The 23,987-nt window shown below is 34.3% G+C and overlaps 1 protein-coding gene across 1 annotated transcript; it reads left to right on the forward strand.

Annotated features, from left to right (window-relative positions):
* The first annotated feature begins 3,605 nt into the window (after positions 1 to 3,605).
* On the forward strand, positions 3,606 to 4,140 carry LOC143637060 (BAG family molecular chaperone regulator 2-like). Its single transcript, XM_077104524.1, has 2 exons — positions 3,606 to 3,895; positions 4,014 to 4,140. The coding sequence occupies exons 1-2, from the start codon at positions 3,606 to 3,608 to the stop codon at positions 4,138 to 4,140; spliced, it is 417 nt and encodes a 138-aa protein (XP_076960639.1).
* Positions 4,141 to 23,987: the final 19,847 nt, after the last annotated feature.

A 23,987-nucleotide genomic window follows, 5' to 3' on the forward strand; every position in this document is an offset into this window, starting at 1 on the left:
AGTTATGGAGAGTAGAAATGATGGTTAAAATCATGTTATGGGATGTTAAACATTACCTGAGCCTAGAAAAAGAAATAAGATAGGAAAATATGAACAAGTAGCACTGAACCTGAGTTCTCGGCCAACTTGAGATCTCGGTCACGAAGAGTTCTCGGTTCCCACGGGTTCTCGGTGACCAGGGTTTCGGTTGAGTTCTCGGTCAACGCGAGCGTTCTCGGTCAACGCAAGCGTTCTCGGTCAAACATGGGTTCTCGGTGAGAACTGGGGTTCTCTGCCCAGAGTTCTCGGCCACCCAAGTTCTGTTTGGTTTGGGCCTGGACCCAGTTGGGCCTAGATGAACAGCTCGGCCCCCTTGGACCCCGCTAGGGGCTGCCGCCCCTAGAACCCCACCCAGGGGCGCTGGCCCCGGACCCCCGTTTGTTGTGGGTTATATAAAGATAGAAATACGATGTGAGTAGTAATAGTTAACTGATACGTGTAATTGTTATACAGTTAGTCATGCACAGCTCAAGAAGGGAATAACTATTAACGGTGAACGTAACCGCATTCAGGTGAGTTTCTAGCCCCATTTCCTTGTTATATTTTCGGGGTTGTGTGCATACTCGAGGTGATAGTTAATACACTTACCTTAACTGGTAATTGTATGCCTTATATGGTTTATATGTTATGTATGTATATCTTAAATGTGAATGAAAGCTTGTTGGTATGTGAGTGATCTTCTGATATTGCACGTGCTCACAAGGGAGGTATGTTTATGATAGATGAATGTGTATGATAGATATATGTACAATATGTGAATATGTATGAACGGTTAAAGAAAGTATGTGTGTTATGCGTATGTAAAGACAGTATGTACGAAGATGAAGAAAGAGGGACCAGACCCTAATAATATCTGAGATAGAGAAGAAAGGGACCAGGCCCTAATAATATATGAGATAGAGAAGTAAAAAGGGACCTGACCCTACTAATATCTGAGATAGAGAAGAAAGGGACCAGGCCCTAATAATATATGAGATAGAGAAGTAAAAAGGGACCTGACCCTACTAATATCTGAGATAGACAAGAAAGGGATCAGACCCTAAAAATATCTGAGATAGACAAAGGAAAGAGGGACCAGACCCTAATAATATCTGAGATAGAAAAGGAAGGGATCGGACCCTAATAATATCCGAGATAGAAAAAGGACGGTAATTTATATAGTATGAAAGTAATAAAGTATGAACGTATGCATGAACTTATGAAATGAAAATAAATTAGTAAAGTAATTATTATGTATCTTCGGGTGCATAATGGAAGGTAAGTGTATGTATTGTATTATGTCTGATTAACTAGAACTCACTCAGCGTAGCTGATTTTTAGTATGCACGCAGGTGAGTAGGATGAGGCAGCTCGCTTGAGGGGACACGTGGCATTGAATAAGAGGCTGGCATCGGAAGACTCAAGATGTTTAAGTTTAACGTTTTGTTTATTTTGAAAGACGAGATGTTGTTTTAAGACAAGTTATGGTTTGTTATGAAATGTTTTATGAAGGTTTTTATATTCCGCGAATGTTTTTAATAACTCTGATGATTAGAACTATGTTGATGAGTAAATCCGACGTCCAATGTAGGGCACCGGTAACGGGGCCTTACATTAATATATTGTAAACCAGTAGATCATAGTTGTATAAGATATTTGCAAAAAATGAATTGAACTCTTGAGTTATTTTAATCAAATATTAAAATTTCTAAAAACATATTTTGATAATAGGACATAAATCTTGAAAGGTGAAAAGGAAAGGGTTCCTTATAGTTGACATTGAGCTGGGTTAGGATGAACGAGAATAAAAGAATAAGTACGGTATCATAAACGGTTGTCTTTAGAAAATATAAGATTAATTTTTATTGTATGAGATAAACACTTAAAACGACACAGATTATTCAGATTGTAATTGTTTCAAAATCAAATGAAAATTTGTTATAATGTATGATTGAAAAGACAAAACCTGTTTTAGATAGAAGTATCGAAAGCAATAAAAATCTTCTTTGGGGAACTTAATTATGATTAATTTGATTCATCTTGATTTTAACACCTTAATTAATTAAATTTACAAAAACTTGAATTATTGAGGTTAATTAATTTGAGATCGCTTGACTAGGTTAATTTGAAAGATATGCAAAAACAAAGTCTAACTGGGAAATGTTTGGTTACCTTGAGCTTGTTCCTGTTGTTTGGACGATGAGTAGGGGTAAATGAATTGAAATTATAGGCAAGGAAGTTAATGAACATGATTGAATTTATCGTATTTACGTTTTAAAAATTGAGTTTATATTCTAGAGATAGCAGGAGTTACCTCTTTAACTATACGAGTGATAATACATTGGTTATAGAAAACAATTGATTTGACGTTGATTTCGGTGATTTCTTAGTTAACACATTCCATGATTAATAAGGATGTGATTTCATGATATGATAGATAAGTTGTGTAGAGTTCATATGAATTATTGACAAAAACTGAAATTAAAATAAATTGTCCTAGTGTTTATTCGTAAGTTAAGGATAAGTTAGAATTAAATTTGATATGATTATTTGTGAAAATTGGATGAGTGAATAAAGTTTATCAAAACATGATAAATTTAATAAGTTGGATGTGGCTCAATGGTAGAGCACTCACTTTACTAGTGAGAGGTAGGGGGTTCAAACCTCACTATCACTAACTTATATGGGAGATATGAGGGATGACCCTGGCTTGCCAGGGTTCGAGTCCTGATCTCACTCGGTTTTACCGGCTCCTCGCTGTCGTGCCAATAGGCGAGTGTGGGAGTCGGGTTTTATCCGGTGAATCCCTCAATAGGGTGGACCGTTAGGGGCTTTGTCCGTCCGGAATAGTGGCCGGCTCGGGCTACCTTTGGCCAATGGGGGGCGCGTACGAAATACCCGGCGTTACTTAGTTGGTCGTTCAAAAAAAACATGATAAATTTAGTAATAACCATGTAATTTAATAAATTTAGAAACATTTTAGAATATATCTCTCTACAAAATACGACGATTAAAACATAACAAGAATTATATCTTCCGGTAATGCTTATATTAGTAATTGTGCGTTGGTAATGGAAGGGGAGCGAAGATTTGGGCTTAAGACTATAAGGTCTTAATTCTCAAGTTCGAATTTAATCCCAACCAGTTTAATTTTACTGCAGTTAGTCTTTAGGCGGACGGTTTTCCCCAAAGCAAGAGATGGTGAGTTTGGGTTACTCAACATTGTCAGTGAACGCGAGTGTATGTGGCTGCCTTTTGCCATTGGATACCTCGAGTAGCAAGATTTTATTCGTTGAGTATTTGAAAAAAAAATAGTATCATTGTAAAATATAAGAACATAAATATTTCTTTTTAATATTTACGAAATAAATAAATAAATAATTGGTTCCGCCAATTAATCATCAACAAACAACAGCCATGCACATGAGCTTAATCTCCACCAATAAACATGAAAAAAAAGAGGCCTCTTTTAATATTTAACATTCAAAAACTTCAAGACTAGTATATAACTACCAACTCCACCTCGATGGCCATATCCTTTCTACAAACATAAACAAATAGAAAGGCATAGACACCACTTATCGATAATGATCATGAAGTTTAGGTCAATGAAATTGCCTAGAAGTTTTTCGAAATTTCGATTTGGCAAGATTAATGGCAATAACAATAATAAGAGACAAAGGGTTAGCCTTGAACGATGTAATGGAACCACCGATGTAGAAATCAAATGGGAGTTACGACCTAATGGAATGCTTGTTCAAAAGAGAGACCTCGAAGCGAAAAACATAGAAGGGTTTATGGTGGTCAAAGTCGTCAGTGGTTCACGATGGCATGAAATATCTATTCAACACACTTCTACTTTCGGTGAGTCATCCATGTATTTATGTTAATACAAGAAAATATTCATGATGGTTTGCTGATAACTAGGTTCCTTAGTGGACTTTCATGTCACTCAAATTTTTCATTAATTTTAATTACTTTTTTCTCTTTTATAGGGGAACTAAAGAGTATTGCTCAAAGGGAAAGAGAGAGAAGATGGTTGGTGTTAAAGACAAAGACAAGGTGTTGATGTTACATGATCCGTCAGTTAAGGAGAGGAAACTAGTTGCAAATGCGAAATAATATAACGGTAGTGACATAATGAACTAGACCACGTACATTTTCTTCCAACATGTGGCTTCTTAATCAAAAAGATTGGCTAGCTGGTGATCAGGGTCATCTCTGAGAATTCACGTGTCCTGGTCGTGCCAAGAAATATGCCCCTCAAACCTTAATGTACTAAATAGTGTGAACACATTTTTTATTCGTTAATTAAAGTTATAGCAATTAATATAACAATTAGCAAAATCATGGTATTAGAATGAGTTATGACATACGGAATAAGCTAATAGCTAATTAAGGATATGCGAGGCTCTCCTAACATTCTTGATAGAAAATTGGTGAGTCAACTCTTTGCAGTTTATGCTCTCTAATGTTTTGTTCTCGATAGCTATCATCGTCAACCCGCTAAGCCTATATGTCTTTGGATAATCTAAAAAATTGAGTCTAAAAGATGTTTTGTATTATAAGAATAGTGGGATTATAAACATTCGGGTATGCTACATATATAACAAACATCATGAATTTTTTAAAAAAAAATTGTGCCCGGCAGGTTGCCCACTTGACATACCTAGAGACGGCTAGCTGGTGATGATTATAACTTTTTATTAACTTGACTAGTGGTGTTAAATATTTTTTACGTTCTATTTCATGAAGTGCTCTTAGAGCATTCATAGCCCATTCCCTACCATATATCCATATATATCATAATATTACACTAAAAATCTCTATATTTTCTCTCTCCTGTTTAATTAAATAATAATTTTTATACATTTATCATTATCTTTTCTCTCTCTTTCACTCACAACCACTTTTAAAAAATATTAAAATATTATACGGTATGAACAGTGAAACCCCAAATTTAACTTTCCCATATAATATTTTCTCTCTCATCTACTCACAACCACTCATAACCATACCATATAATTTACAAAACCTTCTCACACAAATATAGGGAATGGGCTGAGAATGCTCTTAACCAAAATATTGCCTAGCTGGTGATGATTATAACTTTTTTTCAACTGAAATATTTTTTACTAGTTTTATTCCCCGTGTTACGGAGTTTTTTACATTGTTCGTTTTTAATATTTATATATTTTTTAGGGTATTAATTTTATTTGTAAGAAAGTTAATAATATACTTAGGATTTGGTGATAAAAGAACTTCATAAATTAATGAGATGTTATAACCTGGTTTAAAAGCTATCTGGCTTTGGTGAGACCCATTACCTACTTTTTTAACTATAAAATAGTTTCTAAATTGTAAATAAAATCTTCAAAAAAATAACGGATATTAATTTTTAATTAGTATTTAGATTTTATAGGATTTTCATATCAAATGTTTGATAAGATTAATTTTTAATATAATGAGATGTTATAATCCACGTAAGTGCTATCTGGGTTTGGTAAGACTCATACCCGTGAATTCAGATCAAATACATAAAAAGCCTTTATTTTTAAATAAATCTGGTGGCTTGAGAGAAAATAGAGAGATTTCGTTTATATATATTTAAGATTTTTACATATTCTATTTCATGAAGTGCGCACATCCTTAACACATCGTAAACTTGGTAGGTACATCCATATATACATCAGGAGTCACGTATTTTGGTTTTGAAGTGTTGATTTCATATTGTTGATTTATGCTATGCGTGGTGGGTATGAAAAGTTCGTTTTTCAAAAGGTTTGTTTCACACTATGTCGAGTTTTAAATTTATAAAAATAATTTATATTGTAACATCCTACTTTCGATAACATTAATAAACGAAATTTCGGTTGTTATTAACATGTCGTGTATCAGTTTAGCTAAATAAACTATAAAAGAGTGGGCTTGGACATTAAAAGATGGAATAAGGGATGGTAATATGCCTTAGGTCCATGGGCTTAAGGGAGTATAAATACCCCTTAAACCCTAATTCTTTCCATTTTTATCCATTTCTACTCCAAAGCCTACACCTTCAAAAAAAACACACACACCCTCCTTTATCCCGAACCAAGATCCGACGGTGAGAACCTGAGCTTGATAGTGTTAGAGCATCGTAACGAGCCAAAACCGATATCAAGACTAGATCGCGTGTGTAAACCGATTCATTTAAAGGTACGTTTTATAACGAAACACTTGTTTGGTTCGTTTAGGAATCCTAGACTTGTACAAATGATAAACGACGTAATGATTTTAAAGGAAGTTCGTTAACGATTGATAGGTTAATTGTTTGTATAAATAACCAGGTTCTTGTATTGATCAGCCGCACCATTAAAACACGAATGTTTGGCTGATTTGATGTTTGGGGTTTGTTATCGCTGCTATTACGAGGCTAACGATGCCAATTTTATGTTGTTTCACGATGATTTGGGGTTTAATAGCAAATCTGATGTTGGTTGACTGTTTAGTGTTCTTGATGATTATGACTTTGACCTCTGAGTCAAAGTTTTGGATAGAACTGATGCACATTCGTCATGTCGAACGAGTCGTTGGTCATTCATTAGATAGCCTTAGCGAATGAGCCTTCATTCGTCCTACGAAAGTCACGAACGACCTTATTCATTCGTTATCTATTCATTCGTTATGATCAGACAATGAATCAACCCATTCATTACAGATACATTCGCATGTTTCCGCAACGAATGAGCCTCTCATTCGTCTCAAGAAATCACGAATGTTCTAATTCATTCGTTACTCATTCATTCGTCTAAAATCAAACCATTCGTCATCACAAATGTGATAACGAATGAGGCCTATTCAGAGCCCATTCATTATAACGAATGAGTTAGCAAGTAAAATAATAATTTAAGAATTTTAATGGATTGTTAAGGACGGTTAATGGAAATAAAATTTTTCCAAGCTGACATAACAACTTAACCCCAGCTAGGGGCTCTACCCATTGGACCCCACTAGGGGCTGCCGACCCTAGAACCCCGCTTTCAAGGGCGCTGTCCTCGGACCCCCATTAGTTGAGGGTTATATTAAACTAGAAATATGATATGGTTATGCATAGTTAATTGATACGTGTAATTGTTATACAGTTAGCCACACTCAGTTAAGGAAAGGAGTTACCATTAACTTTGAAAGGAACCGAGCTCAGGTGAGTTTCTAGCCTCATTTCCTTGTTATGTTTTCGGGGTTGTGTGCATACTCGATGTGATTAGTTAATACACTTACCTTAAGTGGTAAGTGTATGCCTTGTGAATGTAAATGAATGACGTATGTATGATATATAAATGTTTACGAGTGATGTATGAATAATATATGAAAGTTATAGAAAGGGTTACGTGTAAGTATGAAAGTAATAAATTAAACTATAATGAATATAATGTATAGTTGTATGGTTGTATTCTTAAAGGGTTGCAGACCCTAATAATATCTGCGAAGGTTACAGGGTTGCTGACCCTAATAATATATGCGATGGTTACAGGGTTGCAGACCCTAATAATATCTGCGAAGGTTACAAGGTTGCAGACCCTAATAATATATGTGACGGTTACAGGGTTGCAGACCCTAATAATATATGCGAAGGTTATAGGGTGAAATGCTCTTTAAAACGAATAGATAGCTATGTATGTAATGTACGGGCTAAAAGAATGAAAGCATGAAAGAAAGAAAAAAAGAAAGAAAGAAGGTATGTATGCACGAATGAAAGAAAGGTAACACGCTAAATATATAATATGTATCTTCGGATACGTATATATGTAAGTATGTGAATGTGTTGTATATTGCCTGATTAACTAGAACTCACTAGCGTAGTTGACTTTTAGTATGCACGCAGGAAAATAGACTGAGACGGCTGGCTTTAAGGGGACACATGGCAGGATTGAAGAGGCTGGCATCAGAAGATTTGTCATGATGCTTGATACTACATTTTATGTTATGTTTTAAAAAGGACAAGTTATGGAAGTATGTAATGAATGGTTGACTTTTATTATTATTCCGCGAAAGTTTTAATTTACTCTTATATTTAGAAACTATGTTTATGAGTAAATCTAACACCAAAGTATGGCACCGGGACCGGGGCGTTACATATATCTTAAATAAACCCCACATAAATAAGCAAATGTACCTATCGTATATGTAATATAGTATAGGTAAGAACCAAGTATCGATCCACGAATATAATTGTTTTATTTTTACTACTAAAACGTTGTATACATTTTTACCGAAAGTAAACATCAAAGTAGTTTTGGTTTGACAAGTCATTTTAAAAGTAATTTAAAAGCATAAATTAAAAAACAACATTTTTTGGATTTTTTTATTTTTTATATAGATGATCAAGGATAAAAATGTATCATCTTTATTAAAACTCCTCTTAACTTGGTTTAACAATTAATTGGAAAACATGTGATAGACTTGCTTTGGTAACTAAATGTTGGAATAACACCTTAATTCTGAGTCATTTTATTCCATGATAACTAAATAAAGAGATATGCATAACTTTATGATCTCTATTAAAACATCATTTTATGTAAGCAAGTTGTTTATAAAGATAAGACAATTCCTTAAATTACTAAGTGAATTGTCTTTGATATCTTAGTAAAATAACCTTTATATTATACTTATAATACCAATTAAGATTAGTTAAGTAGTAAATGATCAACCTGAATTAATAAGTATTAACCCCACATATTTCTTGGATAATTATAGAACTTATGTAATAACCATCCAAGAGTTTTTTATATTAAATTATGTTGCACACTAACTTGACAAGTAATTAACATGTTTTAGTGGATTAATATCAACAATCTGTTTTCACAACATTTTCAACATTCCAATTTTAAAGATGATCAATTACTACTAATACTTCATTTTATCCATGTTTATATTAGGATTTATGTTTTTTCTTAACCAAACCCTTACAAGAATGACAGTTCACCGGCTTATCATCAAGCTCGGTACTTGGTATCTCTTTTAAAGTTTATTATCCAAGGCCTCGCAAGAGTGACAATCCCCCAACTTATCATCAAGCTCAACACTTGGTGAATCATTTAAAAGTATTTTAACATTCATCATCAAGTGATAATTACAACGTAACCTTTATTTTTTATAAACCGATCACATGTTTAACCAATATTATTAAACTTCAATTAAGATTCATTATAAACCAAGATGATACTATGAAAGTTTAGCCAATACTAAGAAACATGTTATACATCAGAATAATAGTTGCAAAATATTCAAATTAAAACAATCTAACCAATTTGGATGACTAATCTTTGATGCTAATGACTTATTCCAAAAGCTTAATCTCCTTGATTTTCAAAAGGTGGATGGATGGGATAATTCTCTTATTAATGATGGTGAAAAAAAGTTAATTATAGTGGATTTAATGTTCTTCAATGTGTTTAATGTGACACAACGTAAAACAGGGCATTCCTTAAACATGATTTAATTATGTTAATTCCCAAATGATTAAAATTTGTTAACTTCAATCACAAAGAGTTTAGCGTAAGCCCGCACAAGTGCGATATATCACATATAAGTAATTTATTATTAAATTAAGTTACTTGAATTTTCGGATATATACGACGGATGCATACTTTGGTGATAACTTTAACAACTCGAATATATATATATATATATATATATATATATATATATATATATATATATATATATATATATATATTTAAATGAACCGGGAAGATACAACTTTATGATATAAGATTATAATTTATAAATGTTTTTATAAAATAATCAAGCATCGAATACAAAATGAATTACGAGCGTTATTATATATTTTATTTTAAAATCCTTTCACGTGTTTCCGTCACCAGTATATAAACATACGAGCATATAGGCTCGTTTGACATTTAACACAACTAAACATCCAAAACTAAAAAATATGTTTAACAAAATCCTAAATAACTTGGTTTCCTTCGGTTTTGTGCAATGACCAAATTACATACACTACAATTTTTTAACGACTAATTTCATACAAAAAGAACTATCGGGAAACTAGCAAAACCCCTAAAACAAACAACCAACGAAACCAAACGGAAGAAAAAAAACCACCAAAAAAGTATTTAAAAGCCAAAAGTGCCCAAGATCAACAAAGGGTTTTAAACCCTCTTTCTTCTATAGTCCTGGAAACAAGGTCTTCCATGCCCTCAAAATTCATCCCCATGTGACATGCCAACCTAATCATAGCCTCAACCTCCTTTGTATTATCACAAGCCATACGACAATCCTTAACAACATCATGTGAATCATCAAGGCCTTCCTCACCTAATACATCATCCTGGAGATGCTCTTCGTGCTTATGATTATCAATAATATCCTCCACCACCATAGTATCTAGTGGGTTAATTTTGACATTTACAACCACCATATTATTTTGTATAACAACTGAATTAAGGTCCATTAATGAAAAAAACAGGCCCAGTTACTCAGCAACACGATTAATCTCACAAACTAAATCAGAGAGCACTTCAAATCTGTTTGTTTGAAAATTTATCCCCTGAAAAATCCGGGTATAATTAAACCTCGTCTTACTCTTGTTAGAACCACTCACATTATCCTAACTTGGAACCATAACCGGTTTATCATTACCACCTTTCCCCAACGATCTATATCCTATAGTAAAACCACATACATCAGGAATAACGCTTTTTTACACCAGGACATGCTTAGGTGGCCCATTAATGGTACCATTTAGTTTGCGGTTCTTCCTAGAGACAGTTGTAAAATCGTCCGGTTTATCACAAGATGGAGATTTAACAATGATATGGATTTTTATATAATGCTCTTTGGTAGCCTTTTCTGCAGTCTCTTCCGCAGTACGAGCCCTTTTATTACAAAGTTTAAACGAGTGGCCAAACACACAATAATGAAAACATGTAGCGGGTTTTCATTGTTAGAAAGGCTTCAAAACACCAATACAAGCATTATAACTGATCTCAACTAAATATATTATATACATATATAATGCATATTTAAATTCAAATAAAAAAATAATAAAGTATCAAAATCTATCACCCACCTTCTAAATGAGATGCCAACAATAAATCAATAATAATACTAATAATAATAACACAAAGACCTACACCTGATGTTATATTTGTTTGTCAAACAAGAAATATAATCATGCAAAGAAGTTATCATCACACTTTCTATCTTCTTGAGTGAATGCTTGGTAATCTCTTAACGATCATTAAGACTGTTCTTCATAGTGAGGGGCATTGATATGGTCTAAAATATACATATTATTATATGAATATTTTCTACACTTGTAAGTACTTTTGAGCCATGTTGTTATTGAATATTATTCTATTTGGCCCATATTTGAATTTAATGTTTTTAAGAGACAACAAGATAATATGGAGTACTTTTATTAAACTTGAGACCAACAAATAAATGGTTGAATATAATTCAGGGCTCAACATATGAAAGAAAGATGAGCCCTCTGAAATGGATTTACTTTTTTAAGAGAATAAAACCTACGAAAAAGAATATAAAAAGGAGATAGAAAAATAAATCCAGGGACGGCAGATTGAGAGGGACGCAAGTCAGAAAGGGGGTCCACCCCATAGAACGGCTGATTGGAGGATGCCCCTTTGTTGCGTTTGGAGTGTGGAACAAAGCAACAAGCAAATAACAAAAACCAAGAAAGCAAGCATCTAGGTACATTAATTATATTTATTTCTTTTTCGATGAACCGTAATAAATATTTTATGTTTGTTTCGTTCATTATTATGGTTGGCTAAACTTGCTATTTAGCCTAGGTTTTGGTTGAATACCATGTTATTTTAATGGTTTGACGAACTATTATTTGATGTTGGTTGATTTAGTATTATGATAAAGTTTTTAATTGGTTTGTTCATCATATTATTGACTGATTAAATCTAATTTATTATTTTAATAATTATTCCACTTGTGTTTAATAGTTTTTGGTGATTATTAGACGCATGATTAGGTTGTCTACTTTGTGTTTTCAACTTGTTTGCGGTTTATGGTCGAAATAACCGTAGGAATAATTTATAAAAGTTTGTTAGATTTTATTGTTCTTTCACTAGAGAGGCCGGGAGGCAATTTAGTGTTGTATCATCTTTGTCTTTTGCGGGTTTGGGTAATAATTTCACGGGAGTGAGTTATCCAAGGCCCCTTAGATTATTGTGATACAAGTTATGCTCAAATTAATTAATAATACCCCCTTTATATTAATATATATTGTATTCGAAGAGACCGGGAGGTGATTGGATTTTGGGGTACCATAGAATTATTAGGTAAGGTGAAACCGGGATGTGATCCAACCCTTTAACAATTGAGCTTCACATGTCATTAGAGTTCTAGGGTGTCGTTGGTGAGGCCGGGAGGCGATTTAGCGTACTTTAGCGGTCTTTAATGTCATATTTTTTAAGATATTGTTTTTCAACCAAGTCAAGTTCGTTAGCTATTAATTTAACTAGTAGGATTCCATTACCTAGGTAGTCGTTTCTCGCATATTAGTAAAACCCAATTTTTTATAAAGTTTTATTTTTAGTTAATTTTTAATTAGTTATGTATTATTAGTTTAAGTAATATAAAAAAACACAAAAATCAATTAAATCTATTTATTTAAGTTGTTAGTCAGAGTCTAGTTTAGGTGTTGCTAGTGTCCTTTAGGTTCGATATCCGGACTTCATTAGGTTTTACTACAGTTGATAGATACATTTGCCCGTCTAGTGGTCTAGCATTAGGATAGTCTAGATTTATAAATTTAAAACTAGAATGTACAGGTTAAGTTATGTTATTATAGACCGCGTTTTGCTCATCAGGCATCGCAGCCCCTCTATCGTGCCACATCAGTGCCACGTGAGCACTGGGGGTATTGAAACCCTTCTCTATAACACCCCGCTGTGGTTTAAAGCCCCCTAGGGGCCCCAATACACACACACACACACACACACACACATATATATATATATATATATATATATATATATATATGAGTGTGTGTGTGTGTATGAGAGGGAAAGAGAGAGAGAGAGAGAGAAATGAGGATGGCCCACCACTCAACACCCTTCCATGCCCTTCGTTATGAAGTTGCCCCTCCTTCCGCCCCCCTCCACTTCCACACCCCACTATGGTGTTCATGCCCCATTTAGGCGCCCATAGGAAATCGTCTAAGAGGCTACCTCCTAATGATTCATAGCCCCTTAATGGTTAAGAGATAGCCTTAAGTCTAAATGATTAAGAGTAACCATTTAGACTTAAGACTAACTCTTAATCATTAAAATGTTATAAACCATTAAAAGGTAACCTCTTAAAACTTGTTAAGAGGCAACCAAAAAACTTCGACGTAAATTATATCCATCACCATATTATCTAAAGATATTCACTCACTCTCTGTCTCATTCTTTGTATACATTCCCTGCTTAACCAAACCCAACACAAATTTCAAACTTTATCATCACACTTAACAATTAACATCATTCATCATCATGATGCATGCTTCTTTTCTTAAAGAGTAAAGTGTTATTTTTGTGATTTGGAAAATAATGCGAATTTAGTTTAAAAGTTTATCTTTTACCTATGGACTATCCATGTTTCCCAGTCCTTGCCAATTACATTCAAATCACTAACCCCAATAATTTTAATCGTTAAGTCAGGGCACACTGATGGGTTTAACGGCCATACTTAACAAGATTAGTGAATTCAGGTTTATATACAGGTGAAATGAAACCATAGGGAAGAAAATTGCAAATTTGAAACGGACAAAAACCGCAGATTTGGAAAAAACCACTAAGACGAAAACGCAGTTCACTGAAATAAGTATCTTAATAAATAAATAGTGAAAAAACATGTCTACCGCTGACTTAACGATTAAATTTAACGGGGTTAGTGATTTGGATGTAATTAGCAAAAACTGGGAAACATAAATGGTCCATATACAAAAAATAAACTTTTTAAACTAAATTCGTATTATTTGCCAAACCACAAGTACAAAAACAACACTTTACTCTTTCTTTTATAAATAAGCCTACGCTGTGCAAAAACAAGCACAAACTTACAAACTCAGTCCACTATCTAAGTCACCACAACATGTACATTTTAACCTCTCCTATTCCCCTTTTGGTGACCAACACCTCCAAGAGCCATCTTATAACCACCTTGCACCACCACAAAACACCATCTACCACCATATAGGTACCAGACGCTATCGCATTCGTCCCGAACCGTAGCATCGCCACAACCATAACACCACCGTCCACAGAAAATCCACTATAATGGACACGTAACAACACTCCACAGCAGCTCCACCACATTCTCCGCGCATACCGTCTCCACTGTAGCATCACCGAAACATTACCATGACGCACCGTAACACCCCCGCAATAAACCGGCGTCAAACCGTCACCACCTATACCACCTCCACCCTGTACCATCATCATCCACCACCTTTCATCACTCTACAATCTCTCTCCCTCTTGAGGTAATACACACATGCACTCTCACGTTTACTCTCTCTCTCTCTCTCTCTTTTAAATATACAAACACATGCACACTTACACTCGCTTTCTCTCTCTACAAACTCTTTCTCGCTCTCTCTATGGATCATGTATATAAGCACATAAAAATTCTACTAACCTATGTTATCTTCTGATTCGAGAGTCAAAAAGGTGAAAAAGGCGTCCTCTGAATTAAGCGAGCTTCACATGGAGAAACAAGCTCAAGAGTCTAACCTCTCATTAAGCTACTCTTTTCTAAGTCTAGCTCTATGTTGATAAAACATGTTGATGCAAAGCTTTCACCAAAATAAACAATCTATACACATGTTAAAGATAGTCTATAGTCATATTATATATATTTAGCATGCATACACGAAAAATGTTCAAAGTTGATAAAATATGTCGATGCAAAGCTTTCACCTAAATAAACAATCTATACACTTAACATGTTAAAGATAATCTATAGTCATATTATATATATATTTAGCATGCATACACGAAAAATGTTCAAAAGTTTGAAAGGACTAAGAAAATTGGATGACAAATCATATTAAAGGTACAAACATAATTTATGATGAATGGTTTGAACTATATGATAAACATAAAAATGCAGGTTAGTATATGATAAACCACTTAATATGTTTAACATGAAATATTGATAAATAGAATAATTAAATAGGGAACTTCGGTTTTGGTCCCCGTGGTTTCTTAAAAATATTAATCTTCGTAAAATAGTTTATTTTATATTTTTATGGTACAATATTTTCAATTAACTATCAGTTTTAGTCCAACTCATTAACGTCATCCACCAACCGTTAGTTAATATAACTTTGAGGGTCTTTTTTGTATTTTTCACAAACTTTTAATAGTATCTAGGATTTAAAAAACAAAATATTTTTTTAGGTTCCATTTTAATTCTACACTTCTTCTTAAATTTAACTTTTCTACTTTTACTTCTTCTTCTTAAATTTAACTTTTCTATTTTTACTTCTTCGTGGTAAAAAGAGCATATATTTATTTTATATTGTTTTGTTACTTTTCAGTTGACAACTCCGTGAGTGAATTGCCATTATAGTTTGTTTCCGAAAGCTGTCACCTTCCATCTTGACCCTCGAACGGCACTTAACCAACAACGTGTCATTTGTATCTCTAAGCCTCGAGATATCAAGACCACCATCTTCTTACGGGATAACTACTCTCTCCCAAGCCCCAAAGAACCTTCTTAGAATTTCTAGACCCACCCCATAAAGAGAAGTAATAAACCGGTAAGCTTTCGTGCACCAATTTAACCAAAACCACCCTCCCTCAATAGACAAGGATTTAGCCTTCCAAATAGCCAATCTTTTTTCAAAGACATCAATAATCCCATTCCAATTATTACTCTTGCTCATATTCGCTTCCACTAAAATTCCGAGTTGTGAAATAGGCATTTTACCACTCTTGAATCCAATAACATCTGCCAACTCACTGACCTTTGTCCCCGACGTATTGTAGCCGAACAAAACAGATTTCTTCAAGTTTATTTTAAGGCCAGAACATAGATGAAAACACTTTAGGATTCTGAACACATTTTCCAGATTTACCTTTGACCATTCTCTAACTATCATCGTGTCATCTGCGTACAACAAATGGGATACTAACGGACCTTGGTTAGGAGTCTTAAAGCCCTCGAAAATCCCCTCTTGTGCCGCTTTATTAATCATATATAATATCGCTTCCATCCTAGCCTCAGTCCTTTATAACACTAAAACTCGAAGGTCGGGGAGCCATTAACAAGGACCAAGAACCTTGCCGAATAAAGAATGCTCGAAATCCACATACACCACCTATCATGGAAACCCATTTGAGCCATAACTAAGATCAAAAACTTATCATTGGTTTTATCAAATTCAAACGTCAATAAAAAGGCTTTAAATTCCGGCTTATTAGCACAACATATAAGCTCATTAACAATAAACGTACCGTCCAAAATTGCTTTTCCTTTCAAAAAAGGCTACAATCCCAACACCTTTTTAACATGATTCACTAAAGCCTTAGAAACCACCTTACTAATCACCCCACCAAATTGATAGGGCGGTACTCGTTAAGGCTCACCGGGGGTCCATGCATTTCGGAATTAGGATGATGAAGGCGGATTCTACACCTCTGTTAAAACCCCCACTTTCAAAGAACTTCGCTAGAATCTTGCCAAAATTGTCCTCAAAATATTCCAATTACTTTTTTATAAAATTGAAACTGAATTCATCCGGACCTGAAGCTCTGTCATTGTTAGACCCCAAAATAATCTTTTTTACTTCCTCTTTGGAGAACATGGCTATAAGTAAATTAGAAGTCTAGCCTTTTAAGACTATGACACTTTATTTTGGTGTATCCTTCAATTCCTTTTTAAATCTATCTATGAAGAAACCAAATATTTCTTTTTTATGAGTTTTGGTTTTTCACAACTCTCCCCATTAATCATCATACCCGATTATCCGGAATGAAATTTTTTCTTTTCATGTTGTTGACAAACCTGTGAAAAAAGTTTGTATTATCATCGTCACCAAATACGTTGATTTGTTAGCTGAATAAAAAAGAAAATGTAACATATTGAGGAATATAAAATATTTTCTTTTAATCCTATAGTCGTAAAATGTTGTTCCGTCACTATTAAACTGCAAAAATAAATTTTTAAAAAAATGAGATTTTAACCATAAAGAAGATACAGGTCCCAATTTTGAGTAGTCCCCGATTGAGGGAGATCAGTAAATGATTAAAGGTTGCTTTCTAAGTGCGTAAATGCATAAAAATACATAAATATTTAATTAAACTATTTTACATTCGAATTGAGGATAAGCCTCTCAAGATGTTCAACGAGATCCAATCATAGTTGTAAATGCATGTAAATTTAAATCGTCAGACTCTAAAGTGATACTGTCTTCAAAACTGGCTCGATCGGAAGATCCCTTATGTGGACGGGTGATATTGCTCTTCCATCATATTTTATGAACATATTGTGTGATATAATGCACGAGTGCATCGGGTTCCTAATCTTCTCGTTTTTATGAGACTAGTCAGGTCGTCTAAGTATACCACATTTTGCCTTTAAAATACCAAAACCACGCTGACGTCTTTCCTTGCCAACTCTTGCACTTTCTTTACAGTTACACAAACGCAGACCAAGTGTTTGGTAGATCCCATTTGTAAGATAGTAGCCATGTTGGTATTGTCACCCTTCACGTCAATTTAATACCTAAGAGTGGTTCCAAGCATCTTGGTAGTAAATATTAGAGATTGTTCGACAACATTGATGTCGTTGTTTGATCCGAGCGGAGCAAAGAACGCACACAAAAGCTAAAAATCATTTGAAGCCATCGTTTCAAGTGATCATTACGTATTGGTGATCACCTCGCATATATTGGCCCCTTAGACTTGTCGGGCACATTCTCCAATCCTAAAGTATATGAGCATTCTCAAAGACCATGATTTTCTTCATGTGCGTTTTACAGCAGTATAATGTCATGACTAGTCCGCTTACACAAGAACTCTTCACCATATAATTACGACATTACAGAAATATTCTAGACATTTAAAGGAAGTTCTATTGGCCATACCTAAATACTCATCGAATTCGTCGGGGATTTTATGAATTGCAAGTTTCACCATGAAAATGCGCTTTTGTAATGACATGAAAGTTTTTAGCATTCTCTCGTCTACGCCCTTCTAAAACTATTCAAATCTTGCTTCAATCTCTCCAACAATTTTTAAAAATAATAATTTTGACATTTGAAACCTCCCATGAAACATAGCTTCAACGTGTTTATATATATATATATATATATATATATATATATATATATATATATATATATATATATGGGATGATTCAAGAGAGAAATGATATTATTACAAGAAATGCGAAAAAAGAATATGAGCCACTAGTTTTATATTAAGTTTTAAAAGTTTAAACATAAATTAAGAAAGTATAAATGCATCTCTCTCTTCAATTAATATATCTATTCAATTAATATAACTAATCAAATTGCTATAATTGAAAATATTACAAATTCATTTATTTTTATAACTTATTTTTTGTCTATTAAATTTTTATCATACACAAGTACAATTTATTCATACGTTAAAATTTCTTTTTATCCAAATTTCTTCCAACTCAATATATTAATATCCATCAACACGTGGTTACATTATGATAGATATTACAAAAAACTATTTTACATGTGTTTGCATTAAATATCAACAAAAAAAATACAACCTACACAAAAACATATAACCTACACTTGTTCTAAGAATAAGAAAACATACAACCTACACATAAAATTCATCATCAATAAAATACACACGCACATGAAAACATATAACCTACACACGAAAATTTTATCTTACACAAATACAATTTATTCATACATTAAAATTTCTTTCTATTTAAAACCAATTTCTTCCAACTCAACTTATTAATATCCATCAACACGTAGTTAAATTGTGATAAATAATATAAAAAACTATCTTACACATTGATGTACATAGAAATATACATCTTTTCAGCATCAAATAATCTCTAAAAACTGCAATTTCTATCTAATAACATAGCATAAAAGGCTACTTATCATAATAAAACATGATTTCAGGTGAAACCAAGCCCCAAACGAAGAAACAAGCAAAAAGACGAAGAAAAACAGAATAAAACACAAGAAAACAAAGAAACACGCCCCCATGTCTCAAGAAACACGCCCCCAAGCTTCTAACACAATAAAAGACAAAATCTGGAAGCAAAAGCACGGGGCCGTGCTCATCATGCACGGGGCCGTGGACGGGAATACAGAAAAGACAAAGAAGAATTGAGCACATGTCAATAAAAAACACAGGTCCGTGCCTACCAACCACGGGGCCGTTGCCACCTCACAGAAAATACAAAACAAATCTGGCACATGTCATAAAAATGCACAGGGGCGTGCTCATCAAGCACGGGGCCGTGCCTCACTATCCAGATTGCCTATAAATAGTGTCTCATGTTGCACTCATTTTGTGTGCCTTGAAAAGAGTTCTATCCGGTTTTCAATTATAAAAACACACAGTAACACTCACATAGAAGACTTAGTGAAGAGTTTGAAGGCTTGGAGGTCATCACCATCAACCATCATCATCATCCTTCATCATCACCATTAAGGAGGAAGATTCATCTACATTTGGTTAGATTGTTCCAAGTTTAATCATGTATTTGTTATCATCATTCATCTTAATGTTCATCATCATGCTCATTATGAGCTAAAATCCTTTTACCATCTAAAATCTATGAAGAAGCTTTGTTTTACTTGATGATTAATCAAAACATGTGGTGTAGTCTAGTAAAGTACATGGTTAAATTGCAATTATCTTTTGATGAGAAATGTTTCACCATCTTAATTCACTAATTCAAAGTTGGTGGTTGTCAATCCAATTAGCAATCGTTCATGATCGATTCATGTTCTTGAAAGATATAAATACTTTAATACATTATCGAAACATGGATCCTTATATTGTACTTAGAAATGATGAGATATAAGTTATGATGTATTTTTCTAAGTCTTGGTAATCCGAATATAGCTTTTCTTAGGATATCATTTTAGTTAAAGAAATCATATTTTAATTGAATGTGTAATTATAACCTACATAAATCAACCAAGGGGAGGTTGTGTGACTAAACTACAACCACCCGAAGTTGTTAGAATTGGTATTTGAGAAATCGGAGTCAATCCTAATCTTTCTACTTTACGAAACTACTTGCCAACTTAAATTGACATCATTGAGGTGGCGTGGCATTAGGAAAGGGTGGACTTTAAATGCGCATGTTACCCTCCTTAGTGCCAAAGATGCTCACTTAAGGTTTAAGGAGCTATTTATCATATATTGCTACGACAAGTTTATCACATGTTTAAATATTAATTATCAATGCTAAAATGGAGTGGATTCTTGATCTTAGATGGTAACATTCGCATAATTGAACAACTCGTTTAGAATTTCTTGTCTTGGTCACCTATATATATATTATATAAGTATTTACATTTTATAAAAGATAAAAAAATTAACCCCAAATGATTAAAACCTCCGATTAAAGTAAAACAACGATTTATTATTAGAAACATTTGTGTTCACTGATCGATACTTGGTTCTTACCGATACTCTTCTACATATACGATAGGTACACTTGCCTATTTTGTGTGTGTTTAGTGTTTGTAGAAATCACTTTTATAAATTTAAAATACGATCTTGTGCAAAAGCAAATCATTCCATCCATCATATTTTATACCACACGCACGCACGCATCAAGTTTTTGGCGCCGTTGCCGGGGACACGATACGTTTCTAAGAACTATCCAAGTTTTAATTTAATCATTGTCTATAATTGTACAAAAATTTTAACTTCTATTTTATTTTATCTTTTTTTTACTAAATACTAAGATATATAATTTTACGGCTAGCCTATTTTTACCTTTACCTTACTTTAACTTAAGTAATTTAGACTTTAGTTTAATAAAATGGCTTAGCCTAACTCATAGTTTAATTTAGTCTAACTTTAGCTAACTTTTACTTTAGTGTTTAATTTTGATTTAGTCCCATGTATGTCCTCTAATTTTGAGCCCGAGCTTGTTTCTCCAATTTCTGAACCGGAACGACTCTTTCGTCGACGAACTCGTAAACGGATTACAGAAACCGCTGAAACAATCAAAGACGAATCAGTAGACGCCACCACATCAGGAGGAAATCAAACCGAAGAAATGATGGCAACCCAGAACAATGAGCCGAACATGAGCCAGTATGCCAAGCCAACTCTCGAAGGCTACGACAGTGGAGTGGTTCCACCCGAAATCACTGAAAATTTCAAAATCAAATCTAGCACCATTCATATGGTTGAAAATTCAGTTCAATTTCATGGTCTCCTCGATGAAGACCCTCTTTCTCACATATCTCGATTCCTACGAATCTGCGGAACCTTTAAAATCCAAAATTGTTCAGAAGATCAAATCAAACTCAAACTCTTTCCTTTCTCTCTACGGGGCCAAGCCCTAGAATGGATAGAATCCCTTTCTTCTGGTTCCATCACCACTTGGGACCAGATGGTTGAACAGTTTCTCCTCAAATATTTTTCGCCCGATAAAACTTCCAAATACCGAGCCAGCATTACCGGATTCCAGACCGATGATGATGAATCGTTACACGCAGCATGGGAATGATACAAAGTCTTCTGAGAAGATGCCCACATCATGGACTGAGAGTATGGTTACAAGTTCAAACTTTCTTTGACGCATAATCCAGTTAAGACAAACAGGCCATCGACCAGATCGCTGGTGGAGACCTGGGATCCAAATCACCTAACGAAGCATTTGAAATCCTGGAAAAGGCCGCAAAGAAAAGTTTCGCTTACAACCCATAAAGATCTACACCTACCCACAAAGGAATACACCATGTTGATTCCAACACTCTTGTCACAGCAAAAGCTTGAAGCCCTTTCTAAAAAATTCGAACAACTTCAAGCCGAGCTATCAAAAACCAGACTCACCTTTGACACTTGTGGAGGAAATCATAAGACGAGTGACTGCAAACAAGTCATCATCGCCATTGAAGAATTCGATTTCATCGCTCGACAAAACAATGCTTTCAGCAACAACTACAATCCAGGATGGAGAAACCACCCGAATTTCAGCAGGAAAGACGGAGGCAACACTCAACCCTTACCCGAATTCAAAAAAAGAACGATGAATCAATCCTTCCAGCCTAAACCTCAATTCCAAGATCAAAGTTCCAGTAACCATCAAAACCCGAGCTACTCAAAGATCGAAGAGATGTTAATCCAACTCATAACCAAAACAAATGAAGCAGAGAAGAAGGCCGACTCAAGAGCTGTTGATATCAGCGGAGTATTGTTAAAACATGAAGCTTACCTCAAAAGTCAACAAGCATTATTGCGGTATCTAGAAACTCAGATAGAACAGATTGTCCGACAATTGTCCGAAAGATCACCCGACGCTCTTCTAGGCAACACTATAACAAACCCAAATGCAGCAGCCAACGCTGTTACATTAAGAAGTGGCACAACCACTGTTGCCTCACCAACTTCAGAACCAGTTATGAAAAATGAATCCCCTGAGAAAATGTAGGAAAGACTGATCCCGACAGGCACCGTACAACCTAAGGAACCAGTCTGAACTTATGTTCCACCTATTCCATACCCTGGACGACTGAAACAGGAGAGATTGGAAGCTCAGTACGGGAAGTTTTTAGAACTCTTCAAACAACTCCATATCAACATCCCTTTCGTCGAAGCCATTGCTCAAATGCCGAACTATGCAAAGTTTCTCAAAGAAGTGCTGACCAATAAAAGGAAGCTGGATGAGCTCTCGCATGTCACCTTGAGTAAAGAATGTTCAGCTGTGATATAAAACAGGAAAACGGACGAAAAACAGGGGACGCTCTATCGAAATTTCGTTAACTCGTAGGGAAGTAACTCTCCATTTTGAACCATTATTAGAATTTTTATATTTTCATGAATCTTGTCACATTAAGGACAATGTGAGATTCAAGTGTGGGGAGGGGAATTACTTGACCAATTGATTGTCCAATTAATTATAAAAATTCTCTAAAACAACAAATATTTTTGCAGCAAACAAAGATTACTCTAAAATCTAAAGAGGAAAACCAAGAAAATTTTTTGCAAATAACTAATCATTACATAAAAGTGAAAAAGTAAGAAGAAGTTTTTGTAATATTGAGAATAAATTTATGCAAAATATGGCGTTAATACCCAATTCCTCCGTTACTGTGAGATAAACCTCATGCCATATAAATATTTTTCGGAAGCTTTGAGTGAGTCCTATGTTTCATGTGGTTTAGAACTTGTCGCAATTATATATTTCAAGATCGCACGAAGAGTTGTATAAGAAAGAAGATAATATTTACACAATTCCATAAAACCCATTACCAAATTACAAAACCTTAAAACCCGACCAATTTATCCATCTTCACCGGTAAAATACAACACTGGTCTTTTAACGGCAGACCCTAAAGAACTCGAAATGCATTCTTTCGATTTCAATTTCCTTTGCTTCATACACTTCACAAAACCTAGGTTGCCTCTAGAACTTAGGGAGAGAATCTTTCTCACTAGCAATGAGGTGAGGAAAAAGTGGCGCCAAGATGAACAAAGGCCACCATTCTGTGAAATTTCCAAAAAAGCAATGAAGAGAAGAGCAAAGAGATATAAACGATGCTTAGGTTGCGGAAACTGGTCCCATGAAGGAAGATGTAGAAAAAGTCAAACTCAGTCTCAGCATGAATATACGGAACTAATGAGGGTGTGGGCTATTAGGCTCAAAGCCGAACGATCCATTAGAGTTGGAAGTTATATTCATTACATGATTGAGGAAGAATTGATCCACATCCTCGATAAAACTGGTCTTGATGATCTGACCTTAAAAGAGTC

Source organism: Bidens hawaiensis, unplaced genomic scaffold, assembly GCF_021521415.1.
Source record: "Bidens hawaiensis isolate Kalapana, Puna unplaced genomic scaffold, B.hawaiensis_p1.1 tig00008105_1, whole genome shotgun sequence".
Lineage (NCBI taxonomy): Eukaryota > Viridiplantae > Streptophyta > Magnoliopsida > Asterales > Asteraceae > Bidens > Bidens hawaiensis.

What these genes read in the sequence shown, in the direction of transcription:
- LOC143637060 (XM_077104524.1), top strand. Translation starts at nt 3,606, where the DNA reads ATGATCATGAAGTTTAGGTCAATGAAATTGCCTAGAAGTTTTTCGAAA. An exon ending in ACTTTCGGTGAGTCATCCAT is followed by an intron (nt 3,896 to 4,013) that starts GTATTTATGTTA and finishes TCTCTTTTATAG; the next exon opens with GGGAACTAAAGAGTATTGCT.